Consider the following 19001-nt stretch of genomic DNA (forward strand, 5'->3'; position numbering starts at 1 on the left):
CTTATATATACTGTGTTGACAAGCTGGCACATCAGACATATGTTTCCTTGTAAACGTGGATAATCTGTGACACTCCACCAGCAGCTATTATTGGCTGTGGTGGCATGACACCTGGTTCAATAGTACCTACAGATCTATGTGATCTGTAACTACTTCTGTTGCTCTTAAGACTCCCTCAGTCTACCAGCTTAGTCCAAACAGCTCCCAGAAAGATTAATGTAGGATTTTTTTACTTAATCAGCAAGATGTTTCTTGCTCATGTGCTCAAATAGATTCACTTTTAACATATGCAGAGAATTCTGTAGTGCCTTCTGCATGTAAAGTTTCGTATCTTTGCAAATTTTCTCTATCTGAAACTATTTTACTTTAAAAAGTGTCTTCCTTAATAACTGCTTGGATGTAATTGAGATCAGCATTAGCACCATGTTCTAGGTAACTTGTGCCCCAGATATGGTTAAGATCTAGTTATTTTTTTCCGCTTCTGTGCTCTTCCCTGAGTCTACACTAGATTCTTAATGTTTGATTATGTAATTAGGTGTAGATGCTTAACTTACTGCTTTTGCTAAAGAACTTGAGCAAGAGGTGGGCGGATAAGTTTTTGTTCCTTTTGCTTTCCATTCACGTATCAGTTAGGAGGGATTTCAAATTAATTATGTAATCATGAATCTCTTGTAAACTGTACCTCCATCTCTTTCTCAATCTCAGTAAATTCTGCCACAGTAATAGGTTTTCAGCTGTGCTTTAGGAACTTCTGGAATACAGCACAAGGCTGTTGTCTATCGTCTGCCTTATTTCATGAGATTTAATCACTGCTTTAGAGTTCTTTCTAACTCTTAACGGGGAAGAACTGCAGCAACAGAAGTGTTGCTTCAGAATAATGCGTATCTGTAGAACAGAGCAGCTTTTACTGGGAGTTAAACAAGGTGACATGTTTTAAGTCCTTTAAGTTTAGCACTTCTCTCAGAGCTTAATTAGATCTAATTTAGCTTGGCATTGCCTGAATTTTTGGTACAGAATTAGCCTATTTCTCTGTGTCCTGGGGCAGTCTTGTGATTTTTGGCAGTCTTGTTCCAATTATCAGACTTGGTTTCTGAAGAAGCAGTTGCAGAATACACACTACTAATGTTTCTCTTCTTACTTTGTGATTCACTGTCACTGTGCTTTTGCTGCAGAGCTGCTTTCTTTTTAAGTGCCCTTGCTAAAGATAGAAAAGCTCCCTGGGCTCTTTCATTCTTTCATGGCTTAAGTAATAAAGCCAGATGGTTTTTAGATGTTTTGTATCTATGGCTTTACTAACGTATCAGAGACTTCAGAATTCTGAAGTTCTGCTGATATCTTACTGCTTTTCTTTCTTTTTTTTTTTTCTTTTTTCTTTTTTTAATTGTAATTGCCTTACCTAAGTATGCTGAACATTTCTTTCCCTCCCTGCCCCACATTTCTTTTGTTGTAGCTCGAAATTTTCCTTCCCTGCATCTGGAGCTTTCAATTCTGGATGGTATATCTAGATGCTTTGTAGTATGCTTGTTGGCTTTTGCTAACAGTTTTCATTGTTGGGAGTTATCTGAATTGTTTTTTGTCAGAATTTTACTGCTTCTTACTGTAAGCCTATCTGGCTTTACATTACACGTGACAACTTAAAGTGATGCATTTAAAACTGCATATTTCCAGTCTATCAGGTAGAAATCTGCAGTTTTGCCTAAGTTTTTAATAGTGCAATAGAAACAAAGATGGGCCTACTTATAAATTCTATATTTATAATTTCCCAAAGGCTTTTTTTTCTTGGTGATTCTTCTGTGTCACAAAATGATGTGCTGCATGTCAGTGCTATACAACTATACAGTGCTGAGGACACTTCTTCAACTATATTGTGTTCAGTTAGCAAAGTCATCTTTGTAACTTAATTGATAACTGAGGGCTTATTCTCATTTTTTAAACTGTTTTTATTTTAATATTTCTTTTCCTCTTGAACTTAGATAACATAATCCATGGATAAAGTGGGAAAGATGTGGAACAATTTCAAATACAGGTGCCAGAATCTCTTCAGTCATGAAGGTGGAAGCCAAAACGAAAACATAGTTGTTAACTCCAGTAGTTGCTCGTCTGCTAAAGACAGAACTGTCCAGATAACCGGTTTGGCTCAACAGCAACCCAGCAGCCCTCTGAGAGAAAACATTGCTTTGCAGTTAGGTTTGAGTCCTTCGAAGAATTCCGTCAGGCGGAACCAAAACTGTGTCACAGAGATTCCTCAGATTGTTGAAATAAGTATTGAGAAGGAGAACGACTCGTGTGTCACCACAGGAACTAGGCTTGCTCGAAGGGACTCTTATTCTCGTCATGCTCCTTGGGGTGGGAAGAAGAAACATTCCTGCTCTACCAAAACCCAGAGCTCTTTGGATACTGAGAAAAGATTTGGTAGAACGCGAAGTGGCTTGCAGAGGAGAGAGAGGAGGTATGGAGTCAGTTCTGTCCATGATATGGATGCAGTGTCAAACAGGACAGTAGGCAGCCGTTCTCTGCGACAGCGTCTACAGGATACTGTTGGACTGTGTTTTCCCATGCGAACTTACAGCAAACAGTCCAAACCTCTGTTTTCTAACAAAAGAAAGATCCATCTCTCTGAACTAATGCTTGAGAAATGCCCTTTTCCTGCAGGCTCAGACCTGGCTCAGAAGTGGCATCTGATTAAACAGCACACGGCTCCCGTGAGTCCGCACTCAACATTTTTTGATACGTTTGATCCTTCCTTGGTTTCCACAGAAGACGAAGAAGACAGGCTGAGAGAGAGGCGTAGACTCAGTATCGAAGAAGGGGTTGATCCCCCTCCCAATGCCCAAATACATACTTTTGAAGCTACAGCACAGGTTAATCCGTTATATAAACTGGGACCAAAGTTAGCCCCCGGTATGACTGAGCTGGCCGGGGACAAAAATGCAACTCCTCCAGGAAACTGCGACTCTGAAGAAGACACGACAACACTTTGTCTACAGTCGCGCAGGCAGAAGCAGCGCCAGATGTCTGGAGAGAGCCACGGCCATATCAGCAAGCAGGGGGCTTGGAAGGTGCACACTCAGATCGATTACATCCATTGCCTTGTGCCAGACTTACTTCAGATCACAGGTAACCCGTGTTACTGGGGTGTAATGGACCGTTACGAAGCAGAAGCACTTCTGGAGGGTAAACCCGAAGGCACTTTTTTGCTCAGGGATTCTGCGCAGGAGGACTACCTCTTCTCTGTGAGCTTCCGTCGTTATAACCGATCGCTACATGCACGCATTGAGCAGTGGAATCACAACTTCAGTTTTGATGCCCACGATCCTTGTGTGTTTCACTCCTCCACTGTTACAGGGCTTCTGGAACACTACAAAGACCCTAGCTCTTGCATGTTCTTTGAACCATTGCTAACTGTATCTCTGAACAGGACCTTTCCCTTTAGTCTGCAGTATATCTGCCGGGCAGTAATCTGCAGGTGCACTACGTATGATGGAATTGATGACCTTCCATTGCCTTCAATGTTGCAAGACTTTTTAAAGGAGTATCACTATAAACAAAAAGTCAGGGTGCGATGGCTGGAGCGGGAACCTATAAAGACAAAGTAAAAGGAAATCAGAGTCTCCAGTAAGCTTACAGAACATGCTTTTTCTTGTGTGTTACAGTTTAACTGCAGCGAACGCACCAACAACGTCTAGCTTTTTTGCAATATCCTATTGAAGCTGAGTGTTAGTATCCTGTCAGATGCTGCCTGCTGTTAATCAAACGAAGTCGTGATGCCTCTTGGAAACAATAAGCAGACACAATTCTGCACGTTTTTCATTAAGGCCTAGTGAAAATATTTTTGCTAATTCCTAAATATTTTGTTTTTATAGCTGTAGTAATTGGATGAAGAAACTATGAGGCATTTTCCATGGGGCATTCGTGTAATGCTAATGAAGAAAGACTTTATTGGAGGAGCATTTTTGCTCATATTTAAAGTATTTTTTTAAGCACCGTCTTTAAATATTTCCACTACTCAAAGTACTAATTGAGCTCACAGTTAAGTTTCCGAACAATAATAAATAAGAGTATATTCTCTTTTTATCAGGAGCAGTTCACAAGAAGCAGGGATAACCTGCAGTCCATTGAGAGTTAATGGGGTTTTTTGGATGCTAGCAGATGAATCATGCTTTTCTCAGTGTATAGGGTTTCCTAATGATTAAGACTTGAATATGCCTGCTCAGTACTGTACTTCTATTTTAAACACTTGGAGATTTAAGTGGCATTGTTAGCAAAAGTAATGCTGTCTTGGACAGCTGAATACCTTCCAGTGTGAGTTATTGATTCAGTGGCAGGATGCAGAATTGGTTTATAGCCATGAAATGAAAGTTTTTGTATTTTTCTAGAGCCTAACTACTTGTAATTTACAATGGAAGGTAATAGTGAAGAGAAAATGTTTGCTTTTTTTATTTAAAACTGTCTGATATTTTTATGGAGAAAATTACAAGTGGTTGAATTATAATCAGAATACATAATCTGACATATCTGAAATGTCGGATTTCAAAGGTACTGTTACACTTTATTTGTAAATATCTTTCAATTTGTGCTTTTAAAAATGTTTTAAAAGTAATATGCACTGATAATAGTTTCAACAGATTACTTGGAAGCAAAATTCTGAGTTCTGTTTGCTTATTTAATTGGAGATGGAACTTCAAATAGTTCCATCTTAGACATTTTTGCACTAAAATTTTGTTGGAATGCCCTGTCCCCTGTTCAGTGTTTTGTACGAATTATGAGTGCTCCCTAGTTTCTTTACCAGCTGCTACAGTATGTTATTACTTACTTCTCTATGGCAGTGACCTGTGTGAGGTAGGGAACATTCTGGCTGCAAGTACAATAAACATTATTCTTGTATGCTACACTAACCCTTCTATTGATGTATTTTTCTGCTTGCTGTGCCTTGTTCTGGCTTTTTGTGCTAATAAAGTACAGTATGTTCAGTGTTATACTTGTATATCTGCTCCGTTTTTATATATTCACATAACTTGTAGCAGTTAACTGAATTTTTAATAGGCTTTTCTTAGTGTAGGTAATGCACAAATACTGTGCAGCTGAGTACTGGTCGGCACACCGTATTCCTGAGTTCTGTTATGTTGTGTATCAGAAACCAGACAGTGTACATCATTGAATGTTTCTGTAGTCACTGCGAAATAATGAACTTGTCTGCAGGCATCCAGCATTTTGAAGGTTTTGTAAAGTATCGGTGTTTAGCAAAAGAATATTCTTAAAACATTATCGGTCCCCTGTAATAGTTGCTGAATGTGTTTTAGCCTGTTACGTAGCTAACTGCTTAGCTTAGGATTTTGATACTCCCCAATGAGTAAGGAATGATTATTCCTGTAAATTGACAGTACAGCAGCGGCATTTGTTCACTTTTAGACTATTTTAATAAATAGATGTATACACAAACTGGCCAAATGTCCTGTTTTTACCAAAGAATACTGTCAATTTATGTTGGGGTATTTTTATAGTGAAAAACTGAGAGTGGAAAGGTGCAATTTCTGGTCTATCAAATATTTAACCTGAGCTACAATAATAAACCAAAGCATTTGTTGACAACTTCATCTGAACTTAAGCAATGTATACGTTTGTATTGGTGGAGCTTGAAACTTTTACGTCAAGAGTGTCATCATTTTGTTTCTTGAATACGCAATGTATCTGAAGAAGAATGATTTAAATAATTTTGTAATGACTGGAACAGCACTACGTAGAACATTATACTGAAAGGGGTTGATTTGGAGCACCCAGAAAGCACTTTAAAATGTGTTTGTATGGTCGTGGAAAACCTGTGATCCCGTTACACATTCTTTGTAGTAGGTTATCTTCTTTCTTATCTGTTAAGACTTCAACTGTTACGGTGAAACTTTGTATGTAAATACTAAGTTTATGTAGGTATGTGTACAAATGTGCTAATGGTCACTTCAGTTTTAAAGTGTATGTGTGTCCTTGGATATGCAACTCCTGGTTTAAAACCTACTCTTAGCATTGAAAGAGGAAAAAATTCACCAGCATGAAATTGCACCCAAGTGTCCCTTCATTGTGTCGTTCTCACTGTTCCCTTGATCAGATCTGAATTCCAGATGAGATTACTTTAAACCTTGCTTTTAGTAGTAATAGCACACAGTTTAACCTGCAACCAAGTTTCATCCCAATGTAAGGACCTGTCTTTTGTTTACAGCAGTTGCAGTATTGCTAGTCATAAACTGGCTGATGAGATCCTCGCTGTAACATTAGCAGTGTGGTCAGGAATACACATTCATTTCAGATTTTTGTGTAGTAAATATTGAGAGAAAAAAAAAATTAAAAAACAACTCAAACCTTAACCTTGCAAAATGTGTATTTGTGTAAGTGGTCTTTATGGAGAGGATTTGTTGCTCCCTTGAGACAGACAGACACACAAGAATATTTCTCTACAACCGTTTTAAAGCTTTGCTTCACTGAAATATACAGAATAACTTGCTAGTGTGCCTATGTTAAAATATGTAAACATAATTTTAAAGATTGATAGACTGGAGTGTTGGCTACTCGTGTTGCTGAATATTTTTCTAATTGATGATTTCAGTTCTAAAGTCACTGAAACGTTGATATGTTGAGAATGCAAGTACTTGACTCCTTTGAGGACTTCAGCTTAACTTTGGCATCCTGATCTGCTGTAGAAAATGTTGTAAATGTCCTCATCAAAATATGAGCACAACTAATTTTTTTTTTCTTACTGTAAGATTCAATGTAATAAGGTATGCTTGCATGATTCTAATCTGCTTACATGACAGTTGAGTATTTAATAATCATGCAAAGTATTCTTTGGATGTGATTCTTATCTCTGTAGAAAGGGCTAGAGGTAGGGTTTACTCAGTGGCATTATTTTGCGAAAACCTTGCAAAGATATTTTGCCATGGTTTAAATGAACAGGTGCTACGTGGGAATTCAGATCTTTGAATGTTTAGCACAACTTGGGGGTTTTGTTACATATAAATAAGTGCACTGTAAGACATTAGGAAGTCAGCGGCAGTTCTACTTCACCAGAAGATGGAAATCGTGATAATCATAATTTCCATTCAGTGTTTTCCCAACATCGAAAAAGTATTGAGTAAGTAGAACAATGTCACCGTTGGGGGGTGTGACTGGGGGGGGGGGGGGGAGGGATTTACTCTATTACTGGGTTGTTGTAGAAGAACATTTCAGTTATTAGGAAAAAAAAAAAAAAAAAGATATTAAATCTAAATCTTTTTTAGAATTCTTTTCCTATCCCCTTGGAATTGGAGAAATGTAATCTATTGACAGTAACGGAGGGCCTTTTGTTGCTGGTGGTTTTGGATGAGTTTTGTTAAGGACATAGGCAGCTGTGATTCAAACAATTTTCTTGACAGAATGAAATTTCTCTTAAGAAAATAAATTGCAGAGCCATCTTTTGGCATTTATGTATTTCAGTTTTTGTGTATTTGAAGACCTTTTGCTTATGACGGGATAGTCTTTGACTTAGAAGCATACAGCCTTCGAAAGATCTGTGTGTGTATCTAGTATCTCTCCTATACTAGACTTCATACTGACAGTCACTCATTTTGCAAAGTCTGTATTTAAGATTCTGCATCATTTGGAAGCAAGCAAATATTCTGTGCTTCATTAGTGAGAAACCTGTTTGCTTTAGTCTTCATGTGCAAGCCAGGCTTCTACAGAATATTTGCAGAATGCCTTGGAGCCTGTATTTGCTGTGAAATTGCATGCAAGACTGAAACTGTAAAGTTAAGAGGTGCTGAGTACTGTACAGAGATTAATCTGTAGGGAGCGCGCGTCTTTTTCTCAAAGATGATATGAAACTCAGTGTTCAGTAGATACATATTAGCTGATTTTTCTGTTAGCGTTTCTAAAATAAGCCTGTCTCATTTTGAAAACAATTCACATTTAAAATAATTGAAGTACTTGTAACTCTTATTTTCCTGAAGTATTTTTGTGTAATTTCATTTGTGCCAAATCTTGGTCTACGCGAATCTGCGTAGCCCGCAGATAGATAATGTATGTGGTGTCAGTAAGATGCCTCCAGGCACATGTGCACTGATGGTCTTTATTGAAGCTTCCCAAAGTACGTTGATATGGTGAGTGTTAATGTAATGGAATTTGAAGAAATCTTTTGAACTTCCTGTCTGGTGAACGTGTTCCAAATAGAGAAAGGCTGTGTTCTTTTTATCTTCACCTGTAATTGCGTATTGTGGCCAACAGCTCAGTCTGCGTTTTGCTGCAGTTGCCACAATACATAGGCAGTTTTCTACAGGCTGTGGATGAAGGAGATTGTTTTGTTCATAACTGCTTTGAAAAAAAATGATAGGAAGGCTAGAAATGAAATTGATTGGCTTTTAAAGTGTTAACTCTTACAAAGTGCGTTGTAACACAGCTGCTCTCCCTTTTTGCAGTGACATAGGAAGACTCATTTAGCTTCACCATTGGTTGCACGTGCCAAATGCACTTGACTTAAGGTGTCTGTATTTTATGAAGTTTCATTATTTTCCATTAAAAAAAAAAAATAGCAGTGAGAACTTTGAGGAGGAAATACCTCGATGTCTTAACATTAAGATGGTTAAAGCAAATGTGTTGCAATGAGGTAATGATCTGCCGAGGATTCTTTTTTAAGAGTAGTTAGCCCTTTTGCTATGTCTGAAGATTTAAAAGGAAGTTGTCTCTTGTTACATTTAGAGAATGGAAATAAACGTGTCCTTTCATTTAATTTGCTTGCATGTTGCCATACTGATTTAAATCTGGTATTTCAATGAAGCATTGCCATTTTTCTTATTTTTATACGATGTTCCATTTACAAAAGTTGTATGTCAGTTGGGCATCAATGCAATGAAGTCTGTCCATTCATTGTTACCCAGGTAACTCTTGTGTATATACACACTTCAAGGGGAAGAAATGTTCACTATGTAAATTTGCATTAAAACTCCAGCCGTTAATCAGACAGGTTTCTTGGGGCCAACACAGCGCATTTTTGAGCTGAAGCTCCTGGTGCTTGACCTTTTCTTCCCCCCATCTTTGGTAGAAAGGAAAAAGTACTTAATTGTGTATGTGTGATGTAGGTCATGTGACAGATGTACTTGTGAAGCACACCGCTACGCGGACATGCAGAAACATATCTGAACTTGCTCATGTGGAGTAAGGCAAGCTCTGATTTCCCAGCAGGAGTTACAGTGTGGTGGCACAGTGGCAAAGAGGAAGCAAGATTAGCTTTTGTTCTTAAAACTCTTAAGAAGCCTCTCAGTTGTGTGCTGTGCACTTCCTGTTTTGATATGGTCCTTGTTTCAGAGTCCCGGGGAATTTTAATAGCTTCTGAAAGGTGCAGAAGTTCTTGACTGCTTTGCCACTTCTTGCTTTCATTCCTTGGCTTTGAAAAAGCATGATGAGTGAAATTTATTAAAAATGAGTATGTGTAGTCACTAACCGTATAAGCACTACTTTGTAGTATCCTTATGCAGGTGGCAAATTCTTACGTGATTCTATTTAAACTGTTTGGGGAGAATGAATAATGACACTGTGGGCACAAATGAATGCAGATTGCACTATAAACTTCCTTACCTGAAGCCTTCGTTCTTACAAAACTATGCCATCCCTGCGCAGAAAACTGTAGCTTCGGTGTTTCACTCGTTGGTAGGTGTCCAGAAGAGCAGCACCCGGACAGTCCCTGGACCCGTTCCCAACATTCCAGCTGAAGGGGCCCTGGCAGCCCTGTGGGGCACTCGAGGAGTTGGCTCCTGAGCATGCCAGCAGCACCCGGCTGCTGTGTGCCACGATGGCACTTGCCTGGTGCCAGCTTCTCTGGGTCGCATGGGCTTAGGTGGTTCTTTACCCTCTGCAGCTTCCATGTGTCTCCATGCTGCCGAACTTGTCTTTGTTAACCGGTTGCCAAACTGTCTTGCATCTTAGTAGTGAGAAAATTATGTGATCTATAGCTACACGATTGGTGTATTAAGTAATAGATGGCTCTGTCTTAATAAATGGGGTATGAACTACTGTACTGTTTTCCTTCTATATTTGTTTGGGAGCAGAAAGTTGTGGGTGTAATGAGTTTATTTGCAGCATAATTTAAAATGGATACTTCTGCATATATTTAGCCGCTGTACGTGTCAAAGGGATAAGTAGCTGGTAGATGAAAATAATCAACTCATGTTGATATTCAGTCTGCTTCTGTTGCATCTCAAATAATTGAGCAAAGGGATCGAGAACAATAATTATCCTCTTTAGAAGTTTTATCACACTCAGAGATCTCTGCAAGGGCTTAATTTAATGGATTTTTACATAGATTTCAAGATCTTCCCACCCTCCCGCCCCCTGTTATGGGCTTATGTACACATGCACTGGTGCATACAGCCCCACTGGCACAGACGGGACCAGTCTGAGATGTTTTCTGCCAACTGTGAGAGCTGCACATTAGAGAGTTTTATCATCACTAGTGGAGTCCTAGAAAACAAAACTGGTTTCCGCTGCTTTGTGTGGAGATTGCCTTTGTGGTTTTAGCTGTGTTGAAACTTGCAGGTTAATCCTCTTAAATTCTGCTAAAAGGAGTTGATAATTGATTAATCATTGAAAATTAAAGAAATTAACTTGCCTCTTATAGGTGACATATTTAAAATGTGAGACTATAATTGTGCTATATTTGTTGCAGAGATTGTTATTCTTAATAGAAGTGATTAAATCATTGGGGTATTTAAATGAGGTACAAGTGTTGCATTGAAAATTAACAGAAACATTCCATAAGAGTTAGAAATGCAGCTGGTCTGAAGCTTTGTGTCATCAATACTTTGTGTCATTTTCCTGAGAGGAGGGGATTTTAGGAGCCCATCTCAGCTGCTCATGGGCCTGTGTGGTATGTCAATAGTCTGTGAGTTATGTGCTGCAGAACATATGGCATATGCGGTAGGTGTGGGGAAGATGTTAGAATGAACGTGGCAATGTGCAGTAATTGTGTGAAAAAGATCGTGTACCTGTATGGGATGTTTCTGGGGCTTCTAGTTGTCTACATATGTGGTCATCCACATCTGCTCATGAGATTCCTGATGCAGCATTAATGCCACTGAACTCAGAGGACCTGGACAAATGAGTTTGTGAGGAGCGCTCATGATGTTGATTTACTTTTGAAGCAGCTGGTGGTATTGAGAAGCATTAAAACAATTCCACATCCAGGTTTCCCAGGAATTGATTGATTAGGTGTGGGAAAAACGGTGTTAACGAGACCTGTTTGACTGTTCTCACTCTGCTGTCCCACCAGATGTCCTGTGAAATCTGGGAAGTCAAGGCTATAAACCTACAGTGGGATTTTTGTAGCCTCTTAAGAGAATAGCAAGTGCTGTTTACGTGGTCTCTGATCTTCAGAATACTTTTCTTTGTAGCTCTCATCTGTTGAAAGGAGGGAAGTGTAGAATTCATGTCAGTTCTAAGAGCTGGAGACTAACTTTAAGGTAAAAAAAATGCTACTTAAATTGGGACTTGCTAGATGTGGGTTGAATTGGACGCTGTCCTATTCTCTATCTCAGGTTTCCCTTAAGTGAAGTAAGAATGACAATATTCGAGCCATTTGTGAAAGACCTGGAGCTCTAGCAAGAAGCAGCATAATAGAACAGGTGTGTTATTTGGGGATGTCTGACACTCGTCCTTCACTGAGGAGATGTGAGGTAGGTGTGCGTCCACTCAGTATCTAAGTGATAGTTTTTGCTCAAGTGGTAACTGACTGCTGTGGACGTGACACATACAATATATGCAGGTATGTAGGGTTCTGAGTGCTGTTTGCCTTTTATTTCACAACTCAGCCTTTTGTCGAACCAGACTGTGAGATTTCCCCATGTCAAGTGCTTTTTTTCTCCTTGCAAACTCTGTTTTGGGGGCACTGTATTTGACTCCTTTTGTCTTTTTCTGTATCCAATCTGATAAAGCTGATAACCTGCAAGTAGTGTGTGTGGAGAATTTCCTGGCGGGAGCCAATGAATTGCTGAGATTGTTATCATTCTGTACTACTGAAGCACGCAGTTTTATTTATACACCATTTGTCTTCAGTTTCATTATATGCCAAGAAGAGAAAAAACAGACTTTTCCTTCAAGTGATTGCTTGTATGTAGGTCATTCTGAAAGTAATGCCTCCTATTTTTTTTTTTCTGTGAAAGCTACAACAAAGATCACAATAGTACTATTCGATAGAACAGACTCCCAGCTACCCAACACTATGTATCAACACAGTCACCACTATTAGCTGTGCAGCAAAAGCCTGCTTGCCACGCTCATAAACATCTGCATCAGTGGAGATGCCTCACTGTCACTGCTGATGAAACATGTCACCCACCACTTCACTGTGCTCACACCCACTGTTTGATCTCCATCAGTGTTTGGTGTCGGTGGGTGACATTTCTTCTTCATGGAGGAATTCGGTGACACACTTTTGCTTCAGGCACACTTCCATGTCAGACGCCATTTTGTCAGACTGTCCCTCTGCTGCCATCTGTCATGCAGCAATGGCATGTAATGGGATATTGGTGAGAAGGTTCAACCTCTACTGCCATACCCACCACCATCTGCCTCTGACACTGTGGGCTAACATAATAAAATAGAATGTGTTACTTTCAGATCGGCCTTCATGTGACCATTCGTGTTAAGGGCATGTTTGTGCCTAATATTTAAGCCAAATACTTCTTCCTGACAATACTTATGTCAGTTCTCTCCTCTCTGCTCCTCAGTCTACTGAATGTGTTGTGTGCTTGTGGTTGTAGGATACCTTCATCCTTTGTTCTTCTCACTGCTCAGCTGAGTCGGGGTTATCCAACTTCTGGATAAATAAAAATTAGCTTTCTTGTCTTGGTGTGCGTGGCTTTGCGTAAAGGCTTTAAGCTATTCCTGATGTCAGCCATCTCACATCATCAAATGAATCTTGCCAGTATTTGTTATTCAGGTAAAAGTACACGGGGAACATTTTGTGATGAGGGTTTTTAAGCCAAGATCTTATAAAGAAACATCAACAGCTTCAGCTTTTTTAATTTCTCTCTCTCTCTCTCTCTCTTTTTAATTAGTTTTTTTTTTTTTTAATTTTTTTCCCCTTGGAAAGTTTCATCTTCATCTTGATTCCATATTTCAAGGTATCAGTCCTTATGCTATGTCTCAACAAGATTATGTTACTTTGGAGGTGAGGATACTTGCAAATAATTTCAGCACAAGTTTCAAAAGAACCATTTTCAAGACTGGTATCTGTATCACTTTAAGACCTCCTGAATTTCTGTGTCTGGTATCTCTTGCAGGAATTTAAGACTGGCACCAGCTCCAGAGATACAGTTGTCCAGAAAAGTTAAGTAGTGCCCTGAAACACCACACTTGGCTGCTGCTCTTGGTAGATGCTTTGGAAGTCACTTTCCAAGAGGTCATCCCTTACTATATGATGTGCTTAGACATTGGTGCCCTCCAGAGGTCCAGGTTTCCAACTATGTTGCTGCTTTCACAGTTCCCATTCCTAAGCAGGCTAGGATTGTTTCAGGCTTTGAATGTGGCTGGGCTGTCCAGTGCTTTCTTGGGAAACCCATGGGCCATCACGAGGGTTGATGTAGACTTGAAAGAGAATGGCCAGCCCTACATATTTCACCCCATGAAGCAACGAAGCTTTTCCTGTCTTCTCATAGCCAGAAGTTTCCAGTTCACAGAAAACCTGGCTTGTTTCCTCTGTGAGTGAGCTTGCAGACCAAATTCCTCTGTCTTAGTGGGGCCAGTTCTGGCATCCTCCTTGTCACGTACAAGAGAAACTCTGCTCTATTGCCTTTAAGGATGATTGAGCACTGCTCTCTGTAGTGTAGAGGTGATATATCTTCAGCCAAACCATTAGCAATATGCATTCTGAGCAGAGAGCTCCTTCAGCTTTGCTTAGGAGACTTTCTGCAGCGCTGTTGTTCCCTTCAGGTCACTTCAAAGGGGCTTCTCGGTCTTCTCTAGAAAAGATCTAGCTCTGACTGTGTGTATTATTATGATAGATTTGTTTTGCTGCAACAAGTTCTGTCCAATACAGCAGTTTGCCAGTCAGTGCCACTGATTCAATAGGCAGCGTGTGATGTTCCTGCTCACAGTTCTTCAGTCAGCTTCATCCATTGCCCTCAGTCCACAAGCCACATGGTTCTCAGTGTTAAATCACAGCTTTGATTTTCTGTGGTGAGATACAGTAATTAACAGTTGTAATGGATGGCAACAGTGTGCAAAACCAAGTAATTTGATCCTCTTCTTGAAGTTTAGTCACTCTTATCCCTCCCATTTTGTTCAGGCACACTGTCTATTGCTTGAGTTTCTTAGTGTGATAGACTTTCTTTCATCCTACAACAACTGGAAGCCCTCAGTATTTAGAAATGTTTCGTTCTCTTTGCCTTTCTGAGTGTTGCTTTAAAATCTGTTTCTTTAGGGGATTTTTGAACTGGTTTAGGTGTCTGTAAAGATCAGATCTTTGAGCCTGTGGCAAGCCTACCCATGGCTGTCAATTCAATGGTAAGGGTAAGCAATGCGTGGCCCAACAGCTCACAATCCCTGCACTGTCTCTATATTGGCAAAATTACTTTCTGCACTTCATCTTCTATCAGAACTCAGTTGAGTTTTGTTTGTGCTAATTTCTGCTTTTTTGTTGTTCATTTGCAAACTGCAGGTGTTTGAGTCCTCCCATTGCATCTGAGCTATTGAGGAACATTTGGTTTCCTATCTGAGTGCCATGATGCTTTTTGGGAAAACCTTTCACAACGGTAGCTCAGGGCCCAGCAGTTTTGTCTATGGACTGGTAACAAAGAGCTGGTTGTGACACCACCTATAACAAAAATAATAGAATGGAAATACTAAATGTGGTTAAAATGCCACCCACCAAATCTTGGACTATTCAAATGGGACCAGGTGAGGAAACTATGGTTGCACCTTGACCACAGAAGGTCCTTGTGGATATTTCCAGGTCCAATGTGGTTTTGGCAGAGGGGTACCCTGCCTTCCGCTCTAAGAACTGCAGAGTACTTAACCTCTTCATTTGGTCTTCAAAGGATAGCAGAGTTGTCTGCCATGTGAATAGTCGGTGGAAATGGACATTGCTCTTGGCAAAATGATACTTCTGTGGCTGTCACATTAGAACTTTGCACTAGGAGCACTGTAGTCCTTGTTGTGGTGCCTAAGTGAGCTGTGTGCTGAGAAAGTGCTGTTTTTCCCACTCAAAATTCAGAAAGAATTCAAATCTCCACAGGCCCCAGAAAGTGAGAAATCCCAATAGAAACTGGTGGCTGCTGAGTGGATGGAGAGCCTATCACTCCACCAAAATCAGTCTGTTACCAAGGTGTTCAGGGGCTTACTGGAAACTCTCCTGTGGGTACCCTGGAACAGCCTTTCTCAAAGCTTAAGTTTCCTTTACCTGTTTTATGTGTTACTCCAGCAAGCCAAAGTAGATCCTGGACTTATTTAGTAGAGTAAAAGGTCTAGATTAGTAACTGCTACCAAACCAGCCCTCCAAAAGACACTATTTTCTACCAGAGCAAACTGGAAAGCGCGATACAGGCCCAACTGCTATGTCAGACTGCTCCTCCCTGCCCCACCTCAGCCTGACCAACTATTTAAGGCTTATAAAGCCAAAGTGTTGGACAAGTTACTAACTGGATGAGAAACACCTCAGCTTAGATGACCCAGGAATGCTGGGTGTGATTGCTCCTTGCTCATAACTCCCTGTCTTGATGTCTTCTCTTGTCCAACAGCTCTACCCAGCCCAAGGGGTATGAGGGACAGCTCAGCCTCTTTCTCAGTAGTGCGACTGATAGAAGGCCTCTGAGTGGAAACCTTGCAATTAACCTTTTATGCCAACCCCATCCAAGGAGTTTCCCAGTTTCATCTCTGGAGAGGAGCCAGCTCCAAGACCCATCCAAATCTTGCCCCTGCAAACAAGGGGCTCTGAAGGAGTCTGAAAGTTGCATCTGTAAGGCATCTGCATCATGGCTGATGGATTTTCTTGTGCTGACCACGTTTTTCATATCAGAGATGAAATTTATCAAAAAACATCATTTCCCTTTCAGTTGAGCTTGTACAGCTGCTGCAAAGACGGCTGCATGCTACTACCAAAAAAATACCACATTTTTCTGCTACAGTTTGAACGGGAAATAATTGTGGTTTCTCAGATCCCACTTTGAAGCTGCTGTTGTTTGTAGCTGACTGACTTTAATCACAGTAATTCTATGTGCAGCTCTACTCCAGCTGTGCACTGGGCATCATGAGTCACTGTCCAAAAACATCTCTTGGACTCAGACCCTTCTTAAGAGAGCCCACTCAAATATCTCTGAACGTTCTCCACTCCACTGGGAAGTCTCCTTCAGTTGAGCAGTCATATTATGTCTGTTCTGGATGGAGGATCTCCTGGTGTTTGCTATTTTATGTTTCAGGAACAGAGGAGGAGAATGAGATGTCCCTGAGGAGCTTTGGCCTGGCCAGTGGTGGGCATGAGTGTTGATCCTACTAAGCAGGTACTCAAGTCATGAGATGCTGTCATCCCAGACTCTCTCCTGAGGGCCACAGTTTAAACACCCCTGTATTTATATTGTTATAAAGTATGTCATGCTTTGTAAATTCCTTTTCATCAACTCAAGTCACTCTATTAAGTGGCTAAGTATTTCCTGCCGTAACTGCAAGAATATAGAAACTGAGGCAGTAATGTGGAATTCATCTCATGTTGCCAGGTGGCCTGTAAGAAACCTTGGGGAAAAGCTCGTCCAGCTCTCTCTCCACCAGCTTTGGCCATGCTGTAAATAAATCTAAACTAGTTACATATTTTAGAAGTTCCTTTAAAATAATTATAACAAATGCCTTTTTATTTCATAGATTTCCTGCCCACAGAATGTATTTACATATCACATACAGTTGGAAGGTATTATTAGAGATCCCTGTTCTGGCACCTGAGTCATAGTACCTTTAGCTTGCCACCATAAATAGATACATTTGACTGAGGCTGCTTGTGATGGGATGGCACAGCCTGTGCATTGAAAACTCTGTTTCCTACTGATTGATGGGGCAGACCTCCAAGTCATACTCCTTTTTTACAGCAAAATCCCATTCACCTGATACCTGGCAGATGTCTGCACAGAACTGGGAGCTGAGCCTGACTTTCAGTCAGGTGCTGGCCCTATCAGGTAGGATGAAAGTCACCTTCAAGTCAGAATATCAACACAGTGCCCAGCTGGTTGGTAAGCCTCAGTGGATTTAATGCACGGTGCTTCCAGACACTGCTGGACGTACAGAAAAGAACATGAACAGTCGTCCATCTGAACAGAAGTTCTGTGTTTAAAAAAGAGAATCCTTTTCCCAGGGGATGCTGAGTGTATCTGGCCCATAAATGCACTCCTGCATCTGCTCGGTTAGAGAGTTAGTCCTGGGTGATGTGAACTTCTATAGTTCATCAGATCTGACCCAGCTGTTGGGCTGCAAAGAAATGCTTGCAGTAGACTCTTACGAGATCAGCAGCGGTCCTGGAAGGTTGTTGAACTTGGGCTCTGTCTTTTGACAGAAAACCATCTGAACATGATGCATGACAGGATGTGGTTTCTCAAGCAGAATAGCTGCATTCTTGCAGGAGACGATGGGTAGAGGGAATTTTAATTTTAGCAATTGAACATGGAATCATTTATGTGCTTATGCAACTCTTAAATCAAAAGGCTATGAGAGCACGGTCGTCCTGCACAACCTCTTGTGGAAACAGTGTGATAGCTGAAGTTGTCCTTCAAAGAGCTGCATGGTGAGGTGCGTGTGACCTGAGAGAATTAAGGGGCTGAGGAAAACACCTGCTTGAGACTGGCCTGACCTTGTGCCACTGCCTAGAGGGGACCACAGGACTTCTGTACCATCAATACTATCTTTGGGTCTCAAAAGATTCATTCTAGTAGCTTAGCAATCTATACAATGAATGACAAAATACAATCCCGTCTAGCAAAAAATGCTGCCAACGTGCAAAAATATTTACCAAATCCTCATGCCATTAAAACCATCTTGTTGGAATTGTCTGTTCCAGACAGAAAGATATTTTACTGAATGCTTGGTTATGTGGTTTTCCTCCTCAGATTGCTGTGAGAGCACATGTTTCACGAGGCATATCAAAGTTGTCTCATGGGCAAAACCATGTAAATAACAAACATGTCAGTTTTTTAACATCTGCTGGAGAGAAACAGCAAGCCACGTCACTTTAACCGTGCAGACAGTTCTCAGAGATGTGAGAGAAAAGAAGGATTTTGTAGCATCTCCAAGTCTGGAACTAAGAGAGGTCTCAGCTGTGCCTGTACCCCTTCAGATAACCATTGTGAGATCATAGAAAGTGTTTTCTATGCCTCAGCCTTCATCTGTGTTTGTAAGATGACTGTGTATCTGTTCTAGGTTCTGCTAATTAACTCTATAACACAAGACCCACACGTTAATTGGTTGACTCCTGAGTTCCAACTGTTCCTGCTCCTGTGACACGCAGGCTTGGTTCACGCTCCTGAAAAGAGTTTACTGCAGCACTTCAGGATGTGAGGTTTTTCTGCTGCACTGGATCCTCATCCTTCATGCAGCTAATACATGGAAGGAGAGCAAGCTTTCCTATTCCTTGCCTTAATCCACTGCGCAGTTGCTTAGGGTGAATCACTAACCAAGCGCCTAAGTATGGTGAAGCAAAAATGCTTGTTGAGTGTCTTTCCAGTCAGCATGGAGTGGAGGCCTTCAGCAGAAGGAATGGTTCTGCAGGAGCTGCAGCATTACCGTCTGCTCGCTAACCTGCTTCCTCCAGCACTACAACTCTGTTTACACACTGATGGATTGAAATTGCTCCTGCTTTTGGGATGAGAAGAAGGAACGGTGGATGTATCCTGGAGAAAGAATTTAAGAGGTATGTTAAATTCTCCTTTTATTCCTCCTGCATAACTGCCCCTCACCTTGCTTGTTTGTTTGTTTTCTTTGTGTGAGGAATGGCAGTTCTTTTCCCAGAAGCAGTTAAT

General features: G+C 40.7%; 1 protein-coding gene across 1 annotated transcript in view; it reads left to right on the forward strand.

The window, feature by feature from the left end:
- SOCS5 (suppressor of cytokine signaling 5) overlaps nucleotides 1–19001 on the forward strand; it is a 115381-nt gene that overhangs the window by 19905 nt on the left and 76475 nt on the right. Inside the window, exons 3-5 of the mRNA XM_085543126.1 lie at nucleotides 1974–16505; nucleotides 17082–17168; nucleotides 18403–18892. Of these exons, the coding sequence (XP_085399252.1) occupies nucleotides 1986–3596 (1611 nt within the window). The 5' untranslated portion in view covers nucleotides 1974–1985 and the 3' untranslated portion in view covers nucleotides 3597–16505; nucleotides 17082–17168; nucleotides 18403–18892. The remainder of the gene's footprint in view (nucleotides 1–1973; nucleotides 16506–17081; nucleotides 17169–18402; nucleotides 18893–19001) is intronic.

Source organism: Coturnix japonica, chromosome 3, assembly GCF_054131305.1.
Source record: "Coturnix japonica strain WE chromosome 3, WE-NBRP24, whole genome shotgun sequence".
Classification (NCBI taxonomy): Eukaryota; Metazoa; Chordata; class Aves; order Galliformes; family Phasianidae; genus Coturnix; species Coturnix japonica.